The sequence below is a fragment of the Numenius arquata genome, chromosome Z (genome assembly GCF_964106895.1).
Source record: "Numenius arquata chromosome Z, bNumArq3.hap1.1, whole genome shotgun sequence".
Classification (NCBI taxonomy): domain Eukaryota; kingdom Metazoa; phylum Chordata; class Aves; order Charadriiformes; family Scolopacidae; genus Numenius; species Numenius arquata.
In genome coordinates, this window is record NC_133616.1 from 18,654,915 (window position 1) to 18,681,414 (window position 26,500).

Consider the following 26,500-nt stretch of genomic DNA (forward strand, 5'->3'; position numbering starts at 1 on the left):
GAATATAGTAACCTTATTTCTGGTGCTTCAGGTGGCAAAATATTGGTGGTCCTTGCATATTGCTTTTAAGTAGAGGAAGAGGCAGACCTTTCTATTTCCTGATGATATTTCAAGTTTTGATATTTCAAGTACCTTTGAGCAAAGCAGCCCATCAGAGTTTAATAAGTAGCATATGACAACTTGACAAGATACTGAAACTAGTACTAAATCACCTGATACTTTTTTTATTCAAAGTCACTGAAGAGAAACAGGAAGATTTTCATGTAGCTTTCTGGGCAGAATTATAGTTCACAAGCCCTTCCCTGAGGCTTTTGAATCTTGGACAGCTGAGATTTTCCTATGTTGTTTTTTAGAAAGGTTCATCCAAACATCAAGTGTTTTTCATTTAAAGTTCTACCAGCTGCCTACAAATTTTTAGTTGTTTCAATACAAGGCAAGGGTTACATGGCTGGTGTTTTATTGTTCACTTAGTTCAAGAGGAAAATGGCTTAACCATATTAATCAAACATTCCAAACATATTTACCACCAGCCTGAGGTCAAATCTGGTCAGTTTTAGCCCAGAAATATTTCTTGGACAAGTTCTGAGACATGATCCTAGAATGGAAACTCTCATACTTAATGGGTAGCATTTATAACAGAACTTAATTTCTGTATTTATTCTAAAAATCTATGGCAAACTATATTCACTGAATAGTCTATCTAATTATGCTATCCTTTGCTATCATATGAGCATTTACATTACACTATTCAGACACTTTTTTCAGGTTGAAACTAATTTATTTTTGAAACTTAATTTTTTCTCTGTTTAATAGCAACAACAGACCAGCAGGCAGCCTCCTTTGAAATGGAAATGTCTCAAGCTGGTTTCAGTGCTCACTATTCTCAGGTAAACAAACTGTTTAAAAATAGAAGTTCTTTTACCAAGAAGATTTTTGTTGGTAAAGGCATGAATTTGGAAAGAGTATTGGAGAATTCTTTGTACAGTCCTGTTTGAAGTTGGAAGTTTTGGAGTTTGCCAAAATCCCTCTTTTTTTTGGCAAATGTAGAATCAAAGAAACATAGTATCATAGAGAGGTTTAGGCTGGAAGGATCTTAAAGATTGTTTAGTTCCAACCTCTCTTCCATGGGCAGGGACACCTCCCACTAGACCAGGTTGCTCAAAGCCCCATCCAACTTGACCTTGACCTTGAGCACTTCCAGGGATGGGGCATCCACAGCTTCTCTGAACAACCTGTTCCAGTGCCTCACCACCCTCACAGTAAAGAATTTCTTCCTAATATCTAACCTAAATCTCCCTTCTTTAAAACTGTTACACCTTATGCTATCACTCCCTGATAAAGAGTCCCTCCCCATCTCTCCTGTAGGCCCCCTTTATAGCAGCCTTTGGGAGGCTGCTATAAGGTCTCCCTGGAGCCTTCTCCAGGTTGAAAAACCGCAACTTTCTCAGCCCGTCCTCATAGGAGAGGTGTTCCAGCCCTCTGATCATCTTTGTGGCCCTCCTCTGGACTCGCACCAACAGCTCTATGTGCTTTTTATGTTGGGGGCCCCAGAGCTGGACGCAGTACTCCAGGTGGGGTCTCATGAGTGGAGTAGAGGAGTAGAATCACCTCCCTGGACCTGCTGGCCACACTTCTTTTTGATACAGTCCAGGATGTGGTTGGCTTTCTGGGCTGCAAGCACACATTGCTGGCTCATGTTGAGCCAACACCCCCAAGTGCTTCTCCTCAGGGCTGCTCTCAATCCATTCTCTGCTCAGCCTGTATTTGTGCTTGGGATTGCCCCAACCCACATGCAGAACCTTGCACTTGGCCTTGTTGAACTTCATGTATGTCAAGAATAACTATTAGAAGTGAAAGCTTAAGAGAATAACTGCCTTCCTCACATGAACTGTAAACCTAATGCTCCCATACTATTTTCTATAGCAGAATGGTCTATAATAGGTTAAGAAAGACAGAGCAAGACTTTTTTACCAGGGCCTGTAGTGGCAGGACAAGAGACAACTGTTTTAAACTGAAAGAGGGTACTGGTGAGGCCCCACCTCGAGTACTGTGTCCAGTTTTGGGCCCCTTACCACAAAAAAGACATTGAGGTGCTGGAGCAGGTCCAGAGAAGGGCAACGAAGCTGGTGAGGGGTCTGGAGAATAAGTCTTATGGGGAAAGGTTGAGGGAGCTGGTGTTGTTCAGCCTGGAGAAAAGGAGGCTGAGGGGAGACCTTATTGCTCTCTACAACTACCTGAAAGGAGGTTGTAGAGAGGCGGGGGTCGGTCTCTTCTCTCAAGTCACAGGCGATAGGACAAGAGGAAATGGCCTCAAATTGTGCCAGGAGAGGTTCAGATTGAACATTAGGAAAAATTTTTACACTGAAAGGGTTATTAAGCATTGTAATGGCTGCCCAGGGAAGTGGTTGAGGCACCATCCCTGGAGGTATTTAAAAGACGGGTAGACGTAGTGCTTAGAGATATGATTTAGTGATGGGTTTTCTTAGTGTTAGGTTGATGGTTGGACTAGATGATCTTAAAGGTCCCTTCCAACTTAGACAATTCTATGATTCTGTGATTTAGACTGGATATAAGGAAGACTTTTGAGATGAGGGTGGTGAGACACTGGAACAGATTGCCCCAAGAAGTAATGGATGCCTCCTCCCTGGAATTTGAGCAACCTCATCTATTGCGAGATGTCCCTGCCTATAGCAGGGCAGGGACATTGAACTAGATGATCTTTCAAAGTCTCTTCCAACCCAAACCATTCAATGATTCTATGAACTATAAAACTGTTCTCTCTAAATATTAATTTATAAATTGATATTTTGTTGTTTTCGTGAAATTGAGACAGAATATATATAAACAGGATATTTCTGTCATGGAGATGAACTTGAACTGCATTATTAGTAATACAACATATTTTTAGTTCTGTTAACACATTGAATACCTCAATTCTCAAGGGGTAAATATTTATTAAGCTGGGATGCAAAAATCCCTGGGATTTGTAGCAGCAGAAAAACATGTGTTTCCCTATGTATTTTTTTTATTCTTGAAAAATCAAAAAGTGTCATTATGATCATCTGCTCAGTGTATACAAATGAAATTAAAATTTAACATGAGAACAAAAGAACTGGGAAGAGTTAAGTTTTAAAGAGACGAAACAGTAGTGACGGTGGAAAAGAGCACAATAGGAGAGGAACTGAACTGAACCAACACCAAGCTATCCAAGACAAACTGACATACATGGGTAAGCCTTCAACATGGCTTTTTATACAGCTCAGCATATCACTGGTAAAAAAGGGAATAAAAGACCTTCAACATGATTTAACATAAACACTTTATTGCAGAAGTAGTCTCCGTTCATTTTTACTCTCTGCACTACATTACACATGACGCTTCAGATGGTATATCATACCTTATAAACAAATATTATCCTGATAAGGAGCACGAGGATTATTTATAAGATTATCTATTTGGTAGAGCATATTTTTGAAATTCACAAACAGCTGACCTCACTTCTTCAGAACCTCACTTCAGAAGTGAGTCTTCAGTCCTTGATGCATTGGCAGACTCAGGATCTCTGGTATCTGTCTTATCTAGAAAGCTACGTTCGTGCCTTCAGGCAGAAAAAGTCAGCAAAACATTTCTCATTGATCAAACGCTCTTGCACAATATACAGGACTCACAGATACAACAGAGAAAGGTTCAGGTTTCTGAAAGTTTGTCTGGGAAATGCATTGTTGTGTTCTTTGATTAGCATTGCTAAATCCCTTTTGTCTTTCAGTTTGGCCTGGAATGGTGGGATGAAGTTGTAGGAGCTATGTTCCATTCTGCTGCTTTTTCTCTTTTCCCGAATGGCCCATTTTTTTGTTCTTTTGTGTTGTTTCTTTAAGTTGGGTGCATTTTTAACAAAAAGTGAGAGTCATATTATGACTGTAGGGGCCACGCTATAACAGGAAAATCAGGGCTAACTATATAAATTTACGGGAAACATTAACCAAATGTGAGCATTGTGATCAATGAGCGTCTAAAGATCGTTCATACAGAGAATGTGCTTTTTGTTTTTCTCTGCATAAGGATTGGATCATGCTTGGAGCAGTCGGAGCATATGACTGGAATGGCACAGTGCTCATGGTGAAAGACAGCGGTATTTCAATGCCAACTAATGACACTTTTCGTGACAGGCTTTCAGAAAAAAATGAACCCCTTGCAGCCTACTTAGGTAAAAGAAATAACCCATCTCATAACACTTTTTAACAAATGCTACAAGACCTCTCTCAAGTCTCATTCACAAAGAGTATCTTACAGAATATTATCTTATATTCTAGGGGCCCAGGAAAATTTATAATGTATGGACATGTCTACTGTATGATTTTCTTGTTCTTGTTTAAAAAAATTACTACTTCTATAATCAAAAATCTAGTCCAAACACTTACATACCTAAGTACATCTATACTTTTGCCAATAGAGATCTCTAATCTGTTCAGAAAAGATTTCACAGATTCCTCTAGTATCTTATCAAGTTTTTCTATGCTTCGATAGTTAAGGAGTTTTATACTAAATTCAGTCTAAATTTTTGCTCAAAAATTAAGCTTATTTCTCTTATTTAATAGACAAGAACAACAGTTTATCACTATCTTTTTTTAATGTAATATTTTGCATATTGGCAAGCTATTTCTTTCCTCTCAGCCTTTTCTACCAAAAAGCATCTATTTCCTCTAGGTCTTGCTTGCTATACCTTATGGTTCAGCTTTCTCTGATATCTCATTTAAGCCACATTTCACTGATGAAGAGTCAACAGTAGAATAATTTCTTTTTCTTTGTCCCTCAGTACACTGTTTGTCTTCTTTGTAAAATGCTATTAGCTATTTTTTTAATCTCAAATTTAGTGAAGTCATTTTAAATTTAGGTCCCATCCTCTATAATACTTGCTGCCCTGCTACAGTTTTGATCCATCTGCAAGTTTTTTATGTCTTCCTTCATGCAAGTTGTTAAATGTTGTTAATATTAAACAGAACAAGGTTCAAAATGCCCCTAGAATCACATTTGGAAGACTCCATCAGTTTAACAGTAAGCCGGTGATGACTGTTCTTTGGAAGTCGCTTTTCAACCAGCTATTCATGAGTTATTTCATCAGTACCATCACATTCTCATCATGTGTAAGGATGGTAAAGTGAACATGACTCAGCAGCCTGTGAACAAGTTTAATTACGCAGTGGTGCTCACGACTCTAGGACTCTAGGCAAATACACATCCAGCCCTTTTAGTTAATTCTGCTATTATTCTCTAGCATAAGCAGGGCTAAATATCTAGGTGTAGAATAAGCCTTGAAAAGGGTCTGAATCACAGCAAGGATTTCTGATGCATTCTGAGTGTACTGCATCTTACTCCTTTTCTGCTTCCTAGGATATACTGTGAGTTCAGCATTGACACCCGGAGGCGTACTGTACATAGCAGGACAGCCACGATACAACCACACTGGCCAAGTTATCATTTATAAAATGGAAGGAAGAGAGGTACAAGTACTTCAGAGGCTAAATGGAGAACAAGTAAGTATGCATTCATTATTAACATATGAGAGGAATATGGCATGAGAAATAGAAATAATGATTTCAACTGAGAACTCTGCATCAAAAGAGCAAATGAAACTGAGAGTTGTAAGCAAGACCAGAAGGAAAGGTTAGGTAGATGCTCTGGCATAGCAAGTAATGGAAAGCAGATTCTGCAGTAGTCAGAGACCCTTGGAAATTCTCTCTTTGAGTTAAACCTTCACCAGTGTCAAAGTGGTTGTAGCCATCTCTGTGCTTGCACTTTTCTCTGCTGAGTGGAAGAGGTATGACTCTGGCTGGAAATGGGTGTGACAACTAGGGTTCTCTGTGAAAGCCTCAACTGGGATAGATTGAAATATTGAATAGCTGCTTGTTATGTTGAGTAGCAGCTCACTGAGGGCTGTTCCTGCAGGAAAAAAACAATATGTAATCACATAATTAAAGATGGTAATATAATATTATGCACAGGAGGGTTGAAAGACCTGCCTACTTGGGTCTCCCCAGGCTGCAGTAACAACTTCTTTCGGAAGAATTCAGGTTACCTAATTTTCACCTATAGCTGATGTCTGCAATTCAGCTAATCAATCAGTCCTTTTAGAGTCAATGAAGGAAAGTAGGCATTTTTAAGGTTTGAGAGATCTGGCCTACTTGAAGCCTCTTTTGTGAGATGACGTGCATCTTGCACTAGAAGAGACTGGTTCTTGTGTTGAGTGTAAAGGAACTGCAGGGTGCCTAGCATAACTGTGAAGTGAATGTAATTAGGTAAATCCCATGCCTCATACTCGGTCTATGAATGTATCTAGCTCTTTGTGCGGATTTTGTTCCTCTGGATTTAGTGGCAACTTGGGAATTTTGGACACTGCCTGCACTGTGTTATCTCAGAGCTTTTATCCACCACCTTCTATCTTTCTCCCTTGGCAAGCCTAAGACCACTGATTTGTACTTTTCAAACTCAGAAGAGTTGAAAGTTGAATGGACCATTATTAAATAAAAAAAATCTGACAACAAACCCTAAAACAGTAAACAAGCTTCAAAGGCAAACAGACCAAAAAGATCTAGGTAGCAAAGAAAATTTCTGCCTAATGGTTAACATTTGACATTGTTGTAAGCAACGGTAAAACAGACCTCTGAACAGGAATGTTGCATGATGATGTGACTTTATCTCTGATTTATACCTTATACTTTCCTGCAGATTGGCTCATACTTTGGCGGTGTTATTACCACAATCGACATCGACAGGGACTCATTTACAGACCTTCTTCTTGTTGGAGCTCCTACATATATGGGAACTGAGAAAGAAGAGCAAGGGAAAGTATATGTTTATGGTCTGAACAAGGTAAGGATGATATTTATTGACGAGGAACAGAAAATGCTCCTTACTGTCTTCATATCTGTATTTCAAAGAAATATGATAAGTTGAGCTGGGGAAGATGAGCTATTGAAAACAGAGAAACATGGTTTTGACAATTAAAAGTATAATACAGATTACTTTTGAAAACTTTCTTCTCAAATTCTTGTTTTCTTACTATTTTTCTAACCAAGTGTATTATATAGATAAGCACTATATCCTGTAAGCTGCAATATGGCATAGATGCAAATTCGTAGGATTAATTTTCTATCACATTTTCTTTTTGCTTTCATGGCTTAGGGAACAGTAGGGCTCATCCATCCTAAAAGTGTGTACTCCAGTATCCTTGAGACTTGCTTACCAACCTAAAGCTAAACCCCATACATCAGCAGCTTTTAAACATGTCATAACTAGGTTGAGGGATATACCAGCTACACCGCAGCTTCTTAATTTGATAAGTCTCTCCTTCCAATGTCTATGCGTACTTTTTCTCCTTTTTTCACCGTTTAGTCCAGTAGCATGCTGCATCACTATAGCAGTTATCAAAATACGTTCTAGCAATGACGGTGTCCTAAAATACTATCACAAGAAAATAACCTGAAGAGACTGGATCTATTTGACAAGGAGCTCTTCCAGTTTCTACATGCATGTTGCTAACAACAAATTGTTGGTGAATAGGGTTGGAAAGAAAACAAGAATTCCATGTCCTCTAGTAATGTAAGGGTCTAAAATTTGCTTTTCCTGTGCTTCCTTTTATCCACCTCCAAATAAAGGACATGCAGCCACTGCTTTTTCCTGCTAATCTCTAACATGGAACTCATAGGACCAATCTCTTGGAAAGATCAATTACATAGCACACTTATGAGTGTGTTTGGTCTAGAATGCACACTGGACAAGAATATATATATCTTAGGCCACGGAGTATGTGTCTACTGACGACAGAAATCAGTCTATGTAAGAGAAACGCTGTCTTTTGTTCTGGAATAACAGTAGTGCCATCTGTGTTTCATCAGAAACTTGGCTTATCAGATTAAGGGAATGCTTTCAGAAAAACTCTTTATGCTATCTTAAGAATGAAGCGGTTTGCTTACAATAACATCCAAATATTGTTATGATACTATGCTTTCCTGTGAACCTCTAACTTCAAGAAATATGCAGGAGCATCTAGATGCAGAAGGAGAGGGAGCAAGAATGTCTTTCTCAACCTGCTTCTCAGGAAGAACATTTGAATTATAGTTACTGAATCACAGTTTCTACATGCATTCAACCACTGGGAATAAGATGTAATTGTTTAATTTAGTTCATCAGCTTATCTTCTGGACAGGAGCTCTTAAAAGCCGGCATTGATAAAATGTTGATGGATATCCACAAACTCTAAATCTGTTCTTTCACAGACAAAGTTTGAATACCAGATGAGTCTCGAACCTATAAAGCAAACATGCTGTTCGCCGTTAAAACAGGACACCTGCAAGGTTCTTAAGAATGAGCCTTGCGGTGCACGCTTCGGGACTGCGATTGCTGCAGTGAAGGATCTCAACCTTGATGGATATAATGACATTGTAATAGGTTCTCCCTTAGAGGATGACCATCGGGGAGCTGTTTATATTTATCATGGCCGTGGCAACACAATCAGTAAAAAATATGCGCAGGTATGAAGTATAACTTTACAGATTGGCAGCCATTGTAACAGTATGTAGCTTAAATCCTGTTTTCCAATGTCTTCCCAACATTGTATCAAACTGTGATTTGACCTGTCATGACAGCTTCTTTTTTAAATGCTCTGTACTTTTAAACTCATACTGATTTAAACAAATTTTACTCTACTATTGTTAGAAAATATGTTTGTGTGTTTTTATTAGAAACCTTCTGAAATGTTCAATTGAGCCAGAAAAGTAGATATTTTTCAATTCTGAAACTTTATATTGTGTTCATCACCATGGTGACTGTCTTAGGAGTATTGTAATGAAATTTTAATGTATTTAAGGAGTCTAAAAGCCATCTGACTGCCAACAAATGTGTCTGAACATTCTTACAAAATCCTTCAATATGCACTGCATAAACTTATTAATGCTTTCCACAGCGTATTGCATCAGGTGGAGATGGGGAAAAAGTGAAATTTTTTGGCCAGTCTGTGCATGGAGAAATGGATTTAAACAATGACGGGCTGATTGATGTCACCATTGGAGGCCTTGGAGGGGCTGCCCTCTTCTGGTACGGTAACTCACAGCAACTGTCAGGCCAGAAAATGGCCATTTGTCTTGGGATACCGATGTAACTTGCACACCCTGCTGTTTGGACTGTACTGAGGATACTGGTTTCATCTCACGTTTTGACACGGGCTGTGAATCTTCATGTGTTCGTGTCTCTCTGCATGAACAAATGTAAAACTTACTGGGTAACAGTAATAAATATAGGAATATTTTAGAAACCTTGTTAGCCTAGTATGAAGGCCTTGTCCTCCTAGACTGTCTTCAAAATAGAAACTAATTCCATTTATGGTACTAAGTAAAATAGAAAAAAAACCACCCTAAGTGTTCTCTTTTTCCTACTACTATCCTGCTACTATCCTCAAGCTGCCAGCTTCTCCTCATCTTCATCTGGTAGTTTGTGTTTCTAAAAGCTCCATGTGTCAACACAATGAGGTGCCCTTCACTGCATTGTTTACATCACAAATCTGAAGAAAGCTATTTTGCCAGCTAAATCTTGTGCTTGTTCAGTACACTGGCATGCTCTGCCTCAAGGCCAAAAGGGAACTGAGCCAGAGTGAAGGGAGAGGCAAGAATGATTTACAGGGACAGGGGCAAAGGGGAGTTAAGGGGAAGCAAAGTGGTAGTGAATCTCAAACTTTTTATCTACCCATAGCCTAAGAGATGGCAGACTGCCCTCTGGCTCATGCATAATAACATGCTCATGTGTGGATACCCTTGAAGACATACCCATACCCTCGGGTCTGGGCCTTTAGTCTCTTTTAAAATGGGACTGGCTCTATAGAGTTGCTTCAAAGCTTTTGAAAATATTTCATCTGATATCTGTTCTGAACCAAGTAGAGCACTGGGGAGACACCCTGTGACCATTTTCTCTGTAATTTTTTGTTTACTGGTACTATGTATAGAGAATATAGTTAATTACTTGTCTAGATCATGAAATACATGTATTTTAGTGTTGAACATTGCACATTTTGTGAGTTGATTCTTAAGTTTAAAAAAGTTGCTGGTATTATTTTCAAGGCATTTTCTCTCTCTGTTTTTGTTAAGGTCTCGCGATGTGGCTGAAGTAAATGTTTCTATGCAATTTACACCCAAAAGCATCAATATCCAACAACAAAATTGTCAGATAAATAAAAGAAAAACAATATGCATAAATGCCACAATTTGTTTTAAGACCAGACTAAAGTCAAAGGAAGATACATTTGAATCCAGTAAGTAGATAAACATTAAGCTATGGAGCTATACATAAAGCTATAAAGCTTTACACTAAAGCAACATAAAGCTATAAAGCTTTACACTAAAACTACTATGCTCGCATTCGTTTATTTCTCCAAAAATGGAATGCAACTCTTCTGAATTCACTATTCAAAGTGCACTTAAGATACTTTGGGAAAAAAAGAACATATAGAGGCAAATTGGTTCATAATATTGATCTCAACTTCTTTTGCAGATCTGCAATACTGGATTACGCTTGATGCACAGAGACAAATATCTCGAAGCTTGTTCACAGAAAGCCATGAGAGGAAAATGCAAAAAAATATAACTATCAAAGGGTCAGAATGTATTAAACATAACTTCTACATGTTGGCAAGTAAATCATTTAATTTTTTTTCTCATGTTGACATTTTAATAACCCAAATGCATTCCATTAATTGTAATTTAATGGACAACAGAATCTGCCTCCAGAATTAATCTTAAGAAGTGTACATAAAATTTGTTTACTACTTAGGATTTACAGATTTGTATATGTATATAGATATAAACTATTTACTTATATGTACAGTCTATTTACCTTTGTCTCTTTGTTTGTATCTGTCTTAAGAAAGAGCATAACACACTCAGAGGAACCAAGCAGCTACCGTGGTTAGTAGGGTAGTGCATTCAAAACTCAGCCAGAGCCTGTGAGCTGGAAGTCCAGTTTCCATATCAGTGCAATTCCTCCTACTAGAATATAGTAAAACGCTTCACAAATTAGTTCGGCATAGAGAATACTTATTCACTGCAAAATAGAAATGTAATTAGCAAATGTGATTATGAAATTGCCCAGATTGTAACTAATGCTCAGAGTGCATGGAGGTGTGTATAATAAGCTACCCACATTTAAAACGTTTAGTGACTTCACAGTTGTATCGTAATTCAAAACTAATGATAAACGATGCCCAGAATTTACTTGAATATGCAATATCTCTCCTAACAGCAGACCTCAGTTGACTTCACACAAAGTGATACTGCTGCTGTTCATCTTACTGATCTTTTCAGCACAACTAAATGAGGAAAAAGTCTATGAGATGACTGTTCTGAGACAGTCTTAAATGAAACTGTGTTGGATATGCTCAGACTGTGATATTTTTATGATGAGATGAGATACACAAAAACATTAGTAGATATTTATAAGGATTGGCTTGCACATTAAATGCATTATCATCAATTGCAAGCATTCAAATGCTTCTCTAGCAAGGACGGCGGCAGTGTGACTGGGAAATATTTTACCTCAGCATTGTTTGGATTTTTTTAACCTCCTTAGATATTAAAGGGAATGTCCATAACAGCAATTTTGTTTTCTTCATGCTCTAGGATAAACCTGACTTTCAGGATTCTGTAAAGGTTTTGCTGGAGTTCAATTTTTCTGATCCAGAGAGTGGACCTGTGCTTGATAGCAACCTGCCAAATTCAATATCTGAATATGTAAGTCAGCAAGATTCTGTATTAATAACAAAATTATTGAAGGTAAAATTCATAGTCCATGCAAGAGCTGAAAGTATTGTCCACAAATTGGCTAAAGAGGGAGGGTCATTGAGCCTGTCCAGAAGATGTTTCCTCTAAATGAGTCTTCAGGAGTGAAAAGCTTAATTCAATGTGCTTGGGAACCAGCCTGGGGTTTGAAAGCTGTCCAGAGTTAACTGAAGATAGAAGAGAGTACAAGCAATTTTATTGTCATTTTTTACATAGACAGAGCAGTGGAATGTTAGTCATTTACTTTGATGGTGCTTGGTGTCATTCATACTTCCACAAATGCCTCTTTTTCTAAGCTAGATGAATCACTTACAAAAGAATGAGTACAAAGCTTGTTTTACCTGTGTGTTTTACGTGATATTGGCATGTTTAACTGATTAATATTAGGAAAGATTTCTTTGATTGTCAAATAGAAGGCCTTATATAAAATTAATGAATTAAAATGCAAGTGTTTATTTTTAATAATAAATGTAATAAAATTGAGAATAAAAATACTATTGTTGCAGATTCCTTTCACAAAAGATTGTGGAGCCAAAAATAAATGCATTTCAGATCTTGTTCTGAATGTAAAAGCAAGCATAGCTGGAGACAGGTAACTACATTGGGTTTATTGTATCACTTGATATCTGTACAAAATTTCTATGTAAATTAGAAATTCTGTAGTCTATTAAGATAATTCTGTGGCATAATTTCCAAATCAGAAACAATATAGTCTGAACACTGAAAGAAACTCCTCTTTATGTTAAAAACAGATTCAAAAGTTAAGACATCAAACATTCTTTATTTATTTTACAGCTCTTCTCCATTCATTGTAAAGTCACGCAATGATAAGTTCACCATCCAGCTCTCTGTGAAGAATAAAAAAGACAGTGCCTATAACACTAGAGTTTTGGTTCAGTATTCTCCAAATATTATTTTTGCTGGCATTGAGGTAGGAGTTTTTCACATTATCACATTTATCATAACCTATATTGATAGAGACCTCTCAGGAAGCCTTTTTATTAAACCTTAATTTCACTGCTCTGGTATGATCTTTGTTGATTGGAAGAGATTCCCTGGGAGTGCTGTCCTCACCTATCCCTCTAAAAGAGTATATTTATTTTGACCTGCGTGAACTCTTGCATAGCCTCCATTAACTACAGATGCAAGTTTCACAGTGACACTTAGGCAGTAAGTGCCTGCATCATAGATGCCTGTCAGCACCATGGATCATCTGTAGATCTGTAGAGCCAGAAGTGCCTCGTTATTTGTCAGTAGAGCTCCTGAGCATCTAGAATTCTCCTTTTGCATATGTATAGAAAAAGCACTGGCTTGGTAGGGCAGCATATATCAGTACCTGCCTCCTCCCTGCCTCAGACAGCATTTCCAAAGTAGCTGCTTTTCTGCCTGCCTCAGCAGATATGCTATGAATTCACCTCAGTTCAGGTGGGAAACATTAGGAGAAGTTTGTCTTCTATCAACAGTCCTGATGTTGCACATTAGGAGAAGTTAGGGATCCATAGCGCTGTTGCTGACCCCGTGGCAATAATTTTATGGAGAATGAATGTCACTTTTATTGCCAAGTTAGGAATGCATTTACAAAATTACGTGTAAAAGCTGTGTACTTATGCTGATCTACTAGGCTCCATGACTAATTTGTATGATATCCAGTTTGTATATAAATGCTAATGTTCAAAACACTTTCTGTGGAAGGGAATAATGGTCAGTACTTGGTGTAGATGTCCACAGGAGGAAATTGTTTTGCAGAAGTTGTGGCTTGCTATTTTTGTTCCAGGTCAACTAAGGTTTTGATTCTTATAATATTTTGACGATGAAGGCGGCAATGTAATATATATTCAACAGGACCTTGACGCTTAGTCAAAATTTAAAAAGAGTTTGCACAAGGTCATGATTTCATTTTCTTTTTCCTTTAGGATATACAGAAAGATAGCTGTGAATCTAATCACAACATCACCTGTAAAGTGGGATATCCATTTCTAAAACCTGCAGAAGAGGTAAAAGGTCCACCTGCATGCAAGTTCTCCTTGCTTTGTGCTGTTCTAAGGCCAGGGCACTCCCTATCACCTCTGAATTTCTTTTCTCTTGTGTTCACCCCAAAACCTGTCCATTCATGTTTCCCAAGCTACCCTTGATGTGAACTACACTGAGCCAGGTAGAAAAACATCAGATCTTCAGTCCCTGGGCGGGCAGCTGTGGTATGTGAGGAGATAATAGGTGCATATTGCCATCCTTGGCACTGTCAGGGGTCAAGTGGTACACCTGGTCAAAAGGGTTTGTCTTCAGGTATAGAGGCTATTGGTTAGGATACACTGATAAGACATTAGATACTGTGGCTTTCCACAGGTTGGAGCCTAGGGCTTTGTTATTTCATATATAAAAGTTAGTCAGTTGGTTGAAAAGAGAGTAAGCTGGTATGTGGAAACGCTAACCTGGATCTTCTAAAGCCAGGCATCAAGACTTCACCTCTGCTCAGTGGAGAATGAGGGGCCTTTCCAGCAAGTCCACTTAAAATCAAGCTCCAGCTTGAACAGCTCCAGTGATAAAGCTGTATCTCCTGCTGGAACAGAGAGGGAGCTTTAGCAAAACTAGGCCTTTGAAAATATGCATCTAAGCCTCACTTGAACAGTTGTACTATTTAATTGCAAAATATCAAATCACATGCAAATAAGACCAACTGTCTTTCCTGACAGTGTTCTTGCCTGTTCCTCTATCATATCTGGTCTGTGTTGCAGATGCATAACAGAGGGATGATAGAAGAGGTGTCCTCTTACATTGTCTCCCACATACATGTTCTGGCTTGTGCCTTAGACTTGTAGGAATTAAGTCAGCTGTTACTTTCTTGCAGCCATATAAGCATACTACCCAGTGCTGGTGCCCACAGTGCTCTGTTCTCAGTTTTACTGGGTTTTTCACATTTTCCTTTTGTGCTTTAATTTTTAGTTTGCCTGTAGCTATAGATCCCTAATTTTAGAAATTTCATCCTGTCCTTTGCATTCAGAAATCAATTAAGCTCTGATTCACTGATAAGCATTCCTAATACATCCTTTTTTAACCACTTGTCCTGGCTTTTTTTTTTTTTTTTATGAGGAAATATCTTAGACAAATTCCTCAGGGTCACTTTGTAATAAAGATTTGTGCACATGAAAGGAAAAATAAAAGTCTGAGCTGAAAAGTCTTTTGCTTCATATAAAATTACCCTTAAGGGTCAGGATATGAAGAGGGACATGTTTGGGACAATGGTCCCAAATTTTGTGTAGTGCCTAATTGCGATAGATTTGTCCTATAATGAGTAGGGAATTTTTGTGAGACCTAGTAGTCATTTATTTACATTATAAATATTTCTGCTCTCTATTCCAGCTGTTTTACTATATATTTAGTGAGATTCCAGCAGCCTTCTATAGACGTCTTATCTCCACTGTAATTGCCAGGCTTGGAAACTTTTTTTCTTCCTCATTAGAGAAAAAAAAAGGAGTTTTGATAAATTCATTGCAAGACTAGCTGGTTTCTATTAAGGATTATTTGGCTATGTATTTCTAATATACTATATAATAAGTTTTTCTGAGGCTTTTCAGTTCTGAAAATTTGAGATTTCTGTCTAATAAGTGATAACTATTAAGTTTCCTTTTTGGTTGGGACAGACTCAAAAAAATTGATTCATTCACAGAAGACTGTTAAAATGTGAATAAGTATTCCACAGATAAAAGTAGCAAAAACTTACTCATTTTTCATCAGATCAAACCTTAGTAGTGTGCTTTTATTTCTTTTTTTTTTTTTTTTAAATTGTGTAATGTATTTCTCTACACAGATTTCCTTCAAAATATCATTCCAATTCAACGCATCATATCTCCTGGAAAATGCTACTGTTCATGTATACGCAACAAGGTTAGTTACAAACATTACTTGTTTACCTTCTGATATTTTTTTTCATAGAAAGCTCTGCGGCTTTGTTTTTCATAGTAAAACAAGAATGGCTTTTCTGAACTCAGTTGTTGTTAAACAATCTGTAGACCTGGCAGCTTTATACAGAATCACAGAATCTTCTTGGTTGGAAGGGACCTTTGAGATCATCGAGTCCAACCACAAAAAACAAAACAAAACAAAAAAAAACCCAAAACCAAACCAAAACAAACACCCACGACCACACACCACACCCACGCACAAACAGACACAAACGAACAATCTCAGGCACTAGAGCATGCCCTGAAGTGCCATGTCTACACATTCCTTAAATACCTCCAGGGATGGTGACTCCACCACCTCCCTGGGCAGGCTGTTCCAGTGCCTGACCACTCTCTCAGTAAAGTAATTCTTCCTAATATCTAATCTAAACCTCCCCTTCTGCAACTTCATACTGTTTCCTCTGGTCCTGTCATTATTCACTTGGGAGAAGAGGCCAACACCCACCTCTCTACAACCTCCTTTCAGGTAGTTGTAGAGGGCAATGAGGTCTCTCCTCAGCCTCCTCTTCTCCAAACTAAACATGCCCAGTTCCCTCAGCCTCTCTTCATATGACTTGTTCTCTAGACCCCTCACCAGCTTGGTGGCTCTCCTCTGGACACGCTTCAGCAGCTCAATGTCCTTCCTGTAGTGAGGGGCCCAGAACTGAACACAGTACTCTAGGTGAGGCCTCACCAGTGCCGAGTACAGAGGCACCATCACTTCCCTACTCCTGCTGACCACGCTATTCCTGATACAGGCCAGGATGCTGTTGGCTTTCTTGGCCACCTGGGCACACTGCTGGCTCATGTTGAGCCGGCTGTCCACCAACACTCCCAGGTCCTTTTCTGCTGGGCAGCTTTCCAGCCACTCTTCCCCAAGCCTGTAGCGTTGCCTGGGGTTGTTGTGACCGAAATGCAGGACCCGGCACTTGGCCTTATTAAACCTCATCTCATTGGCCTTGGCCCATCGATCCAACCTGTCCAGGTCCCTCTGTAGAGCCTTCCGACCCTCAAGCAGATCAACACTCCCACCTAGTTTGGTGTCATCTGCAAACTTACTGAGGGTGCACTCAATCCCCTTATCCAGATCATCAATAAAGATATTAAACAAGACTGGCCCCAAGACTGAGCCCTGAGGACACCGCTGGTGACCGGCCACCAGCTGGATTTCACCCCATTAATTACAACTCTCTGGGCACGGCCATCCAGCCAGTTTTTTACCCAGTGAAGAGCACACTTGTCTATGCCATGATTTGCCAGCTTCTCCAGGAGAACGCTGTGGGGGACAGTGTCAAAGGCCTTGCCAAAGTCCAGGTAGACAACGTCCACAGCCTTCCCCACATCGAGAAGGCGGGTCACATGGTCATAGAAAGAGATCAAGTTGGTTAAGCAGGACCTTTCTTTCATAAACCCATGTCGGCTGGCCCTGATCCCTCGGCTGCTCTGCACTTGCCGTGAGAGCTCACTCAAGATGATCCTCTCCATGATCACAGATGTACTTGGTCCAGCAGTGGACTGAGAGGACTAAATAAATAGTTTGTCTCTAGAACCTGAGAATCACAAATGAGTCATAATTTCCAATAGGTTTACCTTTGGAAAAAGTTTATTCTCTAACAAAGTTACTGCATACTTTAGCATGAATCACAGTTTATGCTAAAGAAAAAAGTCTGGCCTTCAAAAAACAAGAGCATTGCAGAAATTGTCTGTGATAAAGGAATGCGTTTGCCCTCAGTGTTTGCTGTCCCTGCAAAATCCAGGGATAGTGTGAGAGTAGTGGTCCTTACTCCACTTTCATTCAGTCAACTGCAGTCTGTAATTTTAACAAAGATCAGTTTCTGAGCTGGGACTTAACTATTTAGTTACTGGAAATAGTCTTTTGAATTTATTTTTATAAGGTAGAAATTATCTAGAAATGTGTGTTTTCATACACAGAGGTGTAGGTATTTCACTTTCTTAAGATCCCTTCCCACTTAGCGTTGTGTCTGCACAGTCTGATCTGAGTGGTATATGTTGTTTTATTTTAGTGACAGTGAAGAACCACCTGAGACCTTGAGTGACAACAGAGGACACGTTACAATTCCAGTAAAATATGAAGTAGGACTAATATTTGTAAGGTATTGATTCTTCTCTGTACTTTTATTTGCTAGCATAGATGCTTCTCTGTACTTTTATTTGCTAGCACAGGAAATAGCAGGTGTTCAAAGAGAATATAGTACAGTCTTGTTGTTGAACTGTGCTCAGTATCTACAGATGGCAGCTTCTAGGCTTATGAACAAGGAAGCACGTCTTGATTGAAAAGAGCAGTTTGTGAGACCCAACGCAGACAAGACACAGGAACAACTACAAAACCACGGATGAAAGGCAAAGAACAAATTAATCTCGATACCTCACGGATTGGGGAATCTCCAAAGCAGCACCTGGGCAGACGCCTGCCAGCAAGGGACACAGGCACCACGGAGGGAGAGGGAGTCATAATTAGTGAGAGGGTCCTTGTTAAAAAGAGACTGAGAGAGTGAGAGCTCACACTTGCTCTTCTGGCCTGGATTTCAAGGATTCAAGCAGGCATCGCTTTTCACTGTGCTTTGGTCTTCAACAGCAGGGCAGGAGTCTCGGGCGTGTTCGATAAGGGGCCCCTGAGTCCATCCCAGGCCTACCTTATCTAAGTGCAGGTGTTCTACTTGTTGGGCACCTAAGACTAAATAACAATTAGTGTGATATATGTGTTTTCCAGCACCCCACGTGCGAGTCACTTGATCGTGTTTACAGTCTTCCTCACCCCTGCTTTCCCACACAGTTACATGAAACAATGGAGCAGTTACTGTCCCTATCTTGCTGTATCTCCATTTTATCTATTTAAATTTGATCTGCAGTTTCAAGTACAACAGCAGCTTTTGTTGATTCTTGTACTTTGCTGTATTCATTCACAGGTGTTTCAGGTACATAAGAAAGCAAATACTTCCAGCTTCCTGGTGGCCTTGAGTCTGTATCGCTAAATTATTGCATGGTGTGGTGTTTGATTTCCAGCTTCAAAAATTAGCCTTAATTTTAGATTCTCAGGGTTTGTTTTTATCAATTCAGACATAAACTTTAATGCAGGTATTGTAGTACACTTTATTTTCAGAAATAGATAGCATTCAGTTAAATTCTACCCCTGAAAAACATTACAAATATTATCAGTAGACTACATTGCATGGTGCACAGGTGTAAATAATAAAGTCAAATTTATTTAGGATGCATTTCATGGTTCAAATCCAGACTTTGTTTGTCCCATAGGGAATAAGGTTGAATTTAGAACATTCTGGTTTTGTTCTCTTTCTACTTAGTTATGTCATTTATAGAAGCCTGCCTGTTTTACATGGCAGTACTCGGGGTAAGGGACTGCACAGCTAGAATAAGAACAACAGAATCAGGCCCTGATGTATTATTTTGGGGAACAATATTTGCTTATTTTGCAGTTTTATCTGAACAAAAGATTTAAAATGTACATGATAAAAAATGAATACTACTTAGAAAATGGCTGAGTTGAACTGCAGTGGAAGTAGCAGTGCACTCTTAATTGCAAGGCTAGTCCTGGAGGATTCATGAAATAATGAAAAGACCTATATCATTAACTGCTAGAGTTTGTGTGAAGTTTGTGTGCTTATTGGGTTTTTTTAATGTGGTTTGTTTTTTTTTTAACCCACAGTGTTTTCAAAGAGCACCATGTTATAATTGCAGCAAATGATACCGTCCCTACTGCTATTAACACAACAGAACAGATTGGGGATGAAGTTATGCTACATTATAGGGTAAGAAACAATTAAAACTGTATGATATACGTACTGGCTTCATGGTGGGTTTTTTTTCATTTGTTTTAAATCACTTAATATGATAGCCTATTACTTAAATAGCAGCTGTGCAAAATGTTAAACCTTCTACATGGGTATTTTGTATTTAACACTTTTTTTTTTTTTTTTTGCTTGCTTGCTTTGGAATAAAGTGAGTCAGAGGTTCTCAGAATGGTCCATCCCTGTGGAGTAGTTCTGGTTGGGCTCAGAGCTGCTGCCCTCCACAGGGTAAAGAAAGCGTGCCCTGGTAAATAAGAACTTGACCTACATTTGCTGCAATTTAGAACAGGTATTTCCAAAATCCAGTCAGCTTTGAAAGAGGCAAATGCCATGCTCTGATAAGGTTGCCTTCCTAATGGAATGAATATTGCAAACTAAAATCACGGAGAAAAGATATTGAAGGGACTGGAAGCCAAGCCTCAAGTTGCAGTAGGACTGAATTTAGTTATCTTGAGAGCAACCTTGTTTCCCAATGTCAAATCTAAACCTGGACAGTGATCTCACACAAAAGTGATAAAAGTCTCTGCATCAAATTCTGTCTGTAAAAAATGGGCCATGCGAAAGTTCTCACTCTCACTAATTAGCAATCGCAAAGGGTTGTTTTCTGTTTTTTAGCCCTCCTACAGTGTTTTACTCGGCTACTTCTTTTAGTCTAAAAGTTAAAATCCAGAATCTTGAAGCTTTTTTGGCTGTTTAAGATATTATTCATCTCATTTCAAAACCTTTGCTCTTCAAATGCAAAAGCTGGTGGACTGCAGAACATACTATTTATGATCTTGTAAGCAAAACTCACCTCTGCAAGCAGCTCCTCACAAACAACTTGTCAGAAGAACAAAAGTTAAACAGGTTCTTGAATATTTATTAAGCGTGTCCACTTCAGAGACAGGATCATCAATTCTCTCGCCAGCAATTCCACCTAGGCATTTTCTCCATCCTCAGCCACAGCAGGCCTGTTCAGAAGGAGCAGCAGCTTACAGATATATTCTGTGATCTTCTCAGGGAAAATGGGGGAGAGGAGCAGGTGAGCAGGAGGACTGTTGCCTAAGCACACCTGAGGAACCAGCGGGACCCACTGCTGGTACAATGGCTCCTCTCCCATGTTAAAGCATTTGGGGGGATTTATTAAAACTTGAAATTAAATTATGTTAGGTAGAAGTCCCAGATGATAAGAAGATGCACTAAACAAGATAACAAGACCAAAGACCACAGAAGAATGTGTCTGCTAACTCACAACAGGCTGTTCTTGGGGAAAAAGTAAGAGTTCATCACACCACTTTTTGTATAACTGACTGTAGTTTAAAAAAAGTTTTAAAAAAAGTTTAAAAAAACCCGAAGTAGTAAAGAAAAACACAGGAAAGGAAAAAACTCACAATCAAATACCAACAAAATAAAGAAAGTGCTAATCAAAATATCTTTTTTTTTTTTTTATAGATTGAGAAAGGTGAACACTTTCCAATGCCAAACCTCACACTGCAGATCTTATTTCCCAATGTAACAGCAGCCAAGAACACGCTTCTCTACCTTACTGCATTGTCCCATTCCCAAGTAAGCCAGGAATTTGTACTTTTATGATTAATTTAAATTTGAAGATTTTGTTGTAACGAACTGTAAAATGCAAACATTTCGGATTATGCCTTGCTTCAAGGTAGATATTGCTTCTAGTCTAAAATACAAGATGCTGGTGTTTTAAGAGTATGTACAGATATGCATAAAAAGACAGAGAAAAATTTTCTTAAAAGGAAACAAGCAAATTTAAAGTAGTGTTGACCAATAACTGGACTATAACAAAGTTAATTTGACATTAGTGAGTGATGAGAGGCCTGGACTGAGATATGTGACAAGAGTTTCTTTCTTAGTTTTGCCTACTGAGCCTCAAATTATCTCTGTTGTCAGCAGCGCGTATTGCAAATGCTCTAGTTCTGTGTGTACATCTAGAGCTCAGTCTCCTCTTCAGTCCTCTCCTTTCTGCTGCTGCAATTAGCCTTCCTGCACATCTGCTCCCTAGCACTACCAGTCCTCTGGCTTCCTCCTTCTCTGGGGGACTGACACATCTTGAAGGGGATTGTAGGTCATGTCTTTCAAACGTTCTTCATCAGAGCCCTCATTTGAGTTTTTCCATTTGACTTCTCCAGAGCAGCTGGAGGAGATCACAATTCCAGCAAGTCCCATGATTTCAGATAAAATTAGAGCTGTCTCAGTAACCAGGTGGCTGAAGAACCCAAATATCACTAAGCGGTGACCTAGACCTCTTTTTTTTTTTTTTCAATCTTTCCCTCAGAGACACACACATAGACACCTCTCTCCAAAAAATTTACTTAGTTTTGAGGTGTTGCACCACTGAAAAATAAAACAAACAGCCTAAATTAAAGTTCAAGGTTTACTTTAAAACAGCAACAAAAAAAAAAGATCCAAACATCCCCAAAATAATTCATATTTAGAATAGAAAGAAACTGTTCCTAAATTCCTTCCCCCATTATTTGCATTCCTAGACAATCACCACATTTGACCCAAGTTTGCATATAAACTCAACAAATCTGTGCTTTTTCTGTGGGTATAATTCATCTACTGCTAGCTACACCATAGTGGTTGTAGTGTGCCAAAGTGCACTGCAGGGGCTTTGCAATCCTCTTCGTGCCAGTAATCTGAAAGTGACTGAAAAAACAAATTCCCCTGCACCGAAGACACCAAGGATTTCCCGTCTGCCTTTGAAGGAGCCATGGAGGTCTAGCAGTGCTCCAGCACCCACTCCCCCTTCCTGGGCACTGCAATGGAGGCTCCTGAATCCTGCACTTCACCTGCCCGTCTCCTTGCTGATGAGGAACTTCTGTGGATTCCCGCACAAAAGCTATTTAGCTCTTTTAATAGCCAACTCTTGCTGGTTCATGTAGTGGTCATCTTGCAGGAAGCTCTTGCTTGCTTCTACAGATGTGTAAGTTGCTGGATAGAGTTTAGGCTAAATTGTCTCATAAAAAGCTCATTTGTAGTTTGAATAGTGATAATTCAATACCTACACCATCTGAATTTCCTGTTCTGCACTCTCCCAATACACAGTTTTATTGCATTTAGGGGTTAGTAAATATTATTATTATTATTAATGTTGGTTTGTTTCCAGAGCATTTTTTTGTAACAGATTGCATGTTGTAATAGATTGCATATACAATAATTGTAATTGATTTTATTCAGAGAATAAAAATAATATTTGTATTTCTGCTACCAGAATGCCATCTGCCAAACTAGTTACCCTGTGGATCCCTTAAAGATCAGCGCTGGGAAATCATTTGTGTTGCCAAAAATAAAAGAACCTACAAAGGATACAATTATGGTAAGCTCAGATACAGTAAAGAAGTTCATGCCAGATATTATACTTATCTGCAATAAATATGTAAAAGCTTCTTATAAACTGTATCCTGTGGAAACTCACTTTCAGGCCTTAATAGCCTGAAAAGGCATCTTTATGTAGACTAGCTGTAGTTTTTATTTAGCTACAAAACTGTATGTGGAACTGAATTTGGGTGGGGTTTTTTTAACCCACACAATTTAAAATTTAGCAAATGTGTAAATAGCAGTAGCACATTTGACAGCCAAGTAAATCTTCACCTTCTGTATTCCCATTGTAATTAATAAATAGTAATATTTTAAAAGATTCTCATCTCCCTTTTTTAGACAGCTAGCTGAAAATGCTTTCACGTGCTAGCACACGGATCCAACAGATTTTCCACGCAACTGGTAAAAAGTAATCAATCATCCAACTTGAAAGGATTAGCCTCTCACTTTTAGATGTAAGAGTCGCAAAGTAGTTTTGCTGCCATAGTTATGTTGCCATGTCAGGGGGGAAACCGTCATGCTGCCTCCTCAGCATAGAGGCATAAGTTGAGTTTCTGGTGCAAATGAAACCATACCATGAGAAGAATATTTTGCCATGCTTATCATAGTTCTTCACAGAGGTGATAAAGGTCTAGGCTAAGCAAAGGTTTCCAAAGCATTGAACATAATTCTGCTGCCCTCCCAGCTAGCAAGTGATACTGGGAAGTAAAGATACTTCATTTTGCACACAAACAGCCTGCTCTGCTTGAAAGGTTCGAGTGTCCCACAATTTGAAAGGCTCAAAAAGCACTGCAGAGAAGCCATAACTGTGTTGGCAGAAAAACACTTGCTGTTACAGGCTGTGCCTCCTTCAGGAGCTCTTCTGGTGCCTTTTGCTGCATACCTACAGTAACAGAGGTTCCTCAAGGCTAAGCAAGTCTGCTAAAACTGAGTCTACTCTATCACAGAATGAATATCTCAACTTGTTTTATATACTGCAGTCTCATTTTTACATAAAAAGCCCCAGTAATTACTATCAGTTTAAAATTAGTGTTGTGTATATATATATGTATGTATAGTGTTTACATGTTTTTATTTTAGTAATGTGAAAAGTCTCTTCTTATCAATTCATGCTCATGCCTTTTAAACAGGACTGTGACACATACAACTGCGCATCTATTAATTGTGCCCTGGTCCCATCTGACATATATCAAGTGAATGTTTCATTAAGAGTATGGAAACCTACCATCATAAAAGTAAGTAAATCCCATTTGTATTCAGAATACTCTTGGGTTTGAGAAACTTAAATCAATGTTTCTAACATCCATTAAATTATACTTCTCATTTTCTTAAGTCTCTACAGTCCTCTAGTATTTGTTATAATTTCTCTTGCCATTTTAAAATTTTCTCAAAACTAAGTTACATGCATTTTATTATCTCTGAAGTAAGTACTTAGAACTTATTAAGAATTTCAAAACACGGTAAGAAGACACCTTACTTATTCTATATTCATGGTAATTTTTTTTAATAGCTACTTATGCATCCACAAATTCTAATTCAGCAGATATAAGGAGGGGAACAGATAAGCATATAATTTTTAAGTAAGCTTTAATCTGAAAAGATTTCTCAAGTCTAGAAAGGACTTTGTGATCAAAAAAAGCAGAGAAGAGAGACTCAACCTGAGAGCAGTATTGTCTCATAACAACAATGACCAGGCTGTGATAAATTTCTGATACTGAGTTCCTGTTTTGTGTCTTTGTTTTTCTCCAGAAAATAACAGGACAGGAGGGGAGATATAGCAGAATTTTAGAAAGCTCAAATCTGTCCCTGTGGCCGAACTAGTATTCCAGGATTATTAATATTTCTTTGAAATCTCTGCTCTCTACTACTTCAAAGTTGTATTGCTGTCTTGTAACAGTGATGTGTGTGCTGAAGGTGACACACATGAGCAGCTTCACTGACTTTCACATTTTTCAGCATCTCCCAAAAATTTACCATTAAGTTTTGCTTTCACCCTTCTCGTTTCTACAAAGCTACCTACTTCAAAATACTTAATTATAAATCATAGCCATTTCTTTCTTCTTCCAGGCAAGTATTCACAGCTTAACCCTTGTTGTGAAAGCATTACTTAAGAGTGAGAACTCATCACTGATTTTGAGAAATGACCATCAAAAACTGGAGGTAAGAACATGATAATTCATGGATTTACTCTTCATAGGATTTCTTGTGCCACTGAATCATTCAATTTCCTTCATTACTAGTGAACTGATTGTTACCTGTTGTATTCTAAATAAAGATTATTTCCTATGAGAGTAGAAATGTTGGAATTAGTCAGATCATGATACCAAAAGCCCATTACCCACCATTGTACCTGGGTGAGAAGAAGTATTCTCTGAAGAATTTCTGCCTGCTGCAGTATAAATGCTTTCTGCATCTATGTAAATCAAAAGCATAATTAGTACTCTTTTAACAAATCAATAGTATTTTAAAACTGGTCCTGGGTTATTTAGAAGTGATCTTACTGTGTACATTGTGTCTTCTTTTTTTTTTATTTATTTATTATTTCTTTCTATTTAATTACCTGAGTTACATATTTGAAACAGGATCTTTAATTTTTCATAAGTTCCTTGTCATTTTCTTAGATAAGAAACTATACAACATTAAAGTAGGGGTTTCAGGTATAAAGAGAAATGTCTTCAATTTTTTTAGAGTTGTTATTTATCCTATAATACAGCTTATTCCAATACATTTATAGTGGTTAATGCATTGCTTTTCTGTGATAACTTGTACATGCTGGGGGTTATTTACTACAATATACATTTTAAAGCAAAAGTCTTATTATCTGTTATTATTCTTAATGCCCCCAAAATTTAAAGCAAAGTAATATTCCCTATTAATTACATCTTGTGCAACATATTTTTGGAAATACAGATACCAGCTATTAGCTGGTATTATATCCAAGCATTTCTTTTAAGTGATAGATTAAAATTCAATCCAGGAGTGAAAACGCAGCTGAGAAGGTTGCAAATAATGAGACCTCCCTTCACAAACCAAGGAATTTCAGAATTAAGCTTTTTTAAGATACAATTTCAAATTGAATGTTTAGTGTTCAGCTCTGCAATGCTTTTTTGAACATAAGGTTGTGTGTCTAATAAATTCTTAAGTTAAAATAACTCAAACTCGTATATAGTCGAGTTTATTTAAATGTGAATATTCCTTATTTCATTTAGTTTACACTAGATATGTCTGGTTTAAAACCAAACTAGTATTTAAAGTTATTTCATTTGACTGGTTTAGAAGCCACCTTTAAGGGAGGCAGGCATTGAGTGATGAAGAATACATAAAAGCAACTTCCTAACATACACTTCAACTACTCATGGTTTTGGTCCTGTAGCCTGGCTAACAATGACTACTGACTTATAGCAGGGCCAGCCGCCATCAAATGAATGCACTTACAAAGTGCAAGTTATTAGGTAAATATAGGGTTTCATGCTGAAGATTATTTTCTCAATTCCTTCCTGCAAATTCCTGTACTTGGGAGTGAAGTGGGACCCTAGAAAATCACTGCATACTGATAAAAGTCATGCTGCTGTGTTGATATTTTAGAAAGACG

At 38.2% G+C, this 26,500-nt stretch overlaps 1 protein-coding gene across 1 annotated transcript in view; it reads left to right on the forward strand.

Annotated features, from left to right (window-relative positions):
• The window catches only part of ITGA1 (integrin subunit alpha 1), a 50,029-nt gene that overhangs the window by 21,059 nt on the left and 2,470 nt on the right, over positions 1-26,500 (forward strand). Inside the window, exons 10-28 of the mRNA XM_074166301.1 lie at positions 814-887; positions 4,060-4,204; positions 5,389-5,531; positions 6,724-6,867; positions 8,274-8,528; positions 8,960-9,090; positions 10,134-10,297; positions 10,537-10,673; positions 11,661-11,771; positions 12,326-12,411; positions 12,615-12,750; positions 13,733-13,813; positions 15,625-15,701; positions 17,782-17,871; positions 19,443-19,545; positions 21,016-21,129; positions 22,802-22,906; positions 24,039-24,143; positions 24,976-25,068. Coding sequence (XP_074022402.1) covers positions 814-887; positions 4,060-4,204; positions 5,389-5,531; positions 6,724-6,867; positions 8,274-8,528; positions 8,960-9,090; positions 10,134-10,297; positions 10,537-10,673; positions 11,661-11,771; positions 12,326-12,411; positions 12,615-12,750; positions 13,733-13,813; positions 15,625-15,701; positions 17,782-17,871; positions 19,443-19,545; positions 21,016-21,129; positions 22,802-22,906; positions 24,039-24,143; positions 24,976-25,068 — 2,294 coding nt within the window. The remainder of the gene's footprint in view (positions 1-813; positions 888-4,059; positions 4,205-5,388; positions 5,532-6,723; positions 6,868-8,273; positions 8,529-8,959; positions 9,091-10,133; positions 10,298-10,536; positions 10,674-11,660; positions 11,772-12,325; positions 12,412-12,614; positions 12,751-13,732; positions 13,814-15,624; positions 15,702-17,781; positions 17,872-19,442; positions 19,546-21,015; positions 21,130-22,801; positions 22,907-24,038; positions 24,144-24,975; positions 25,069-26,500) is intronic.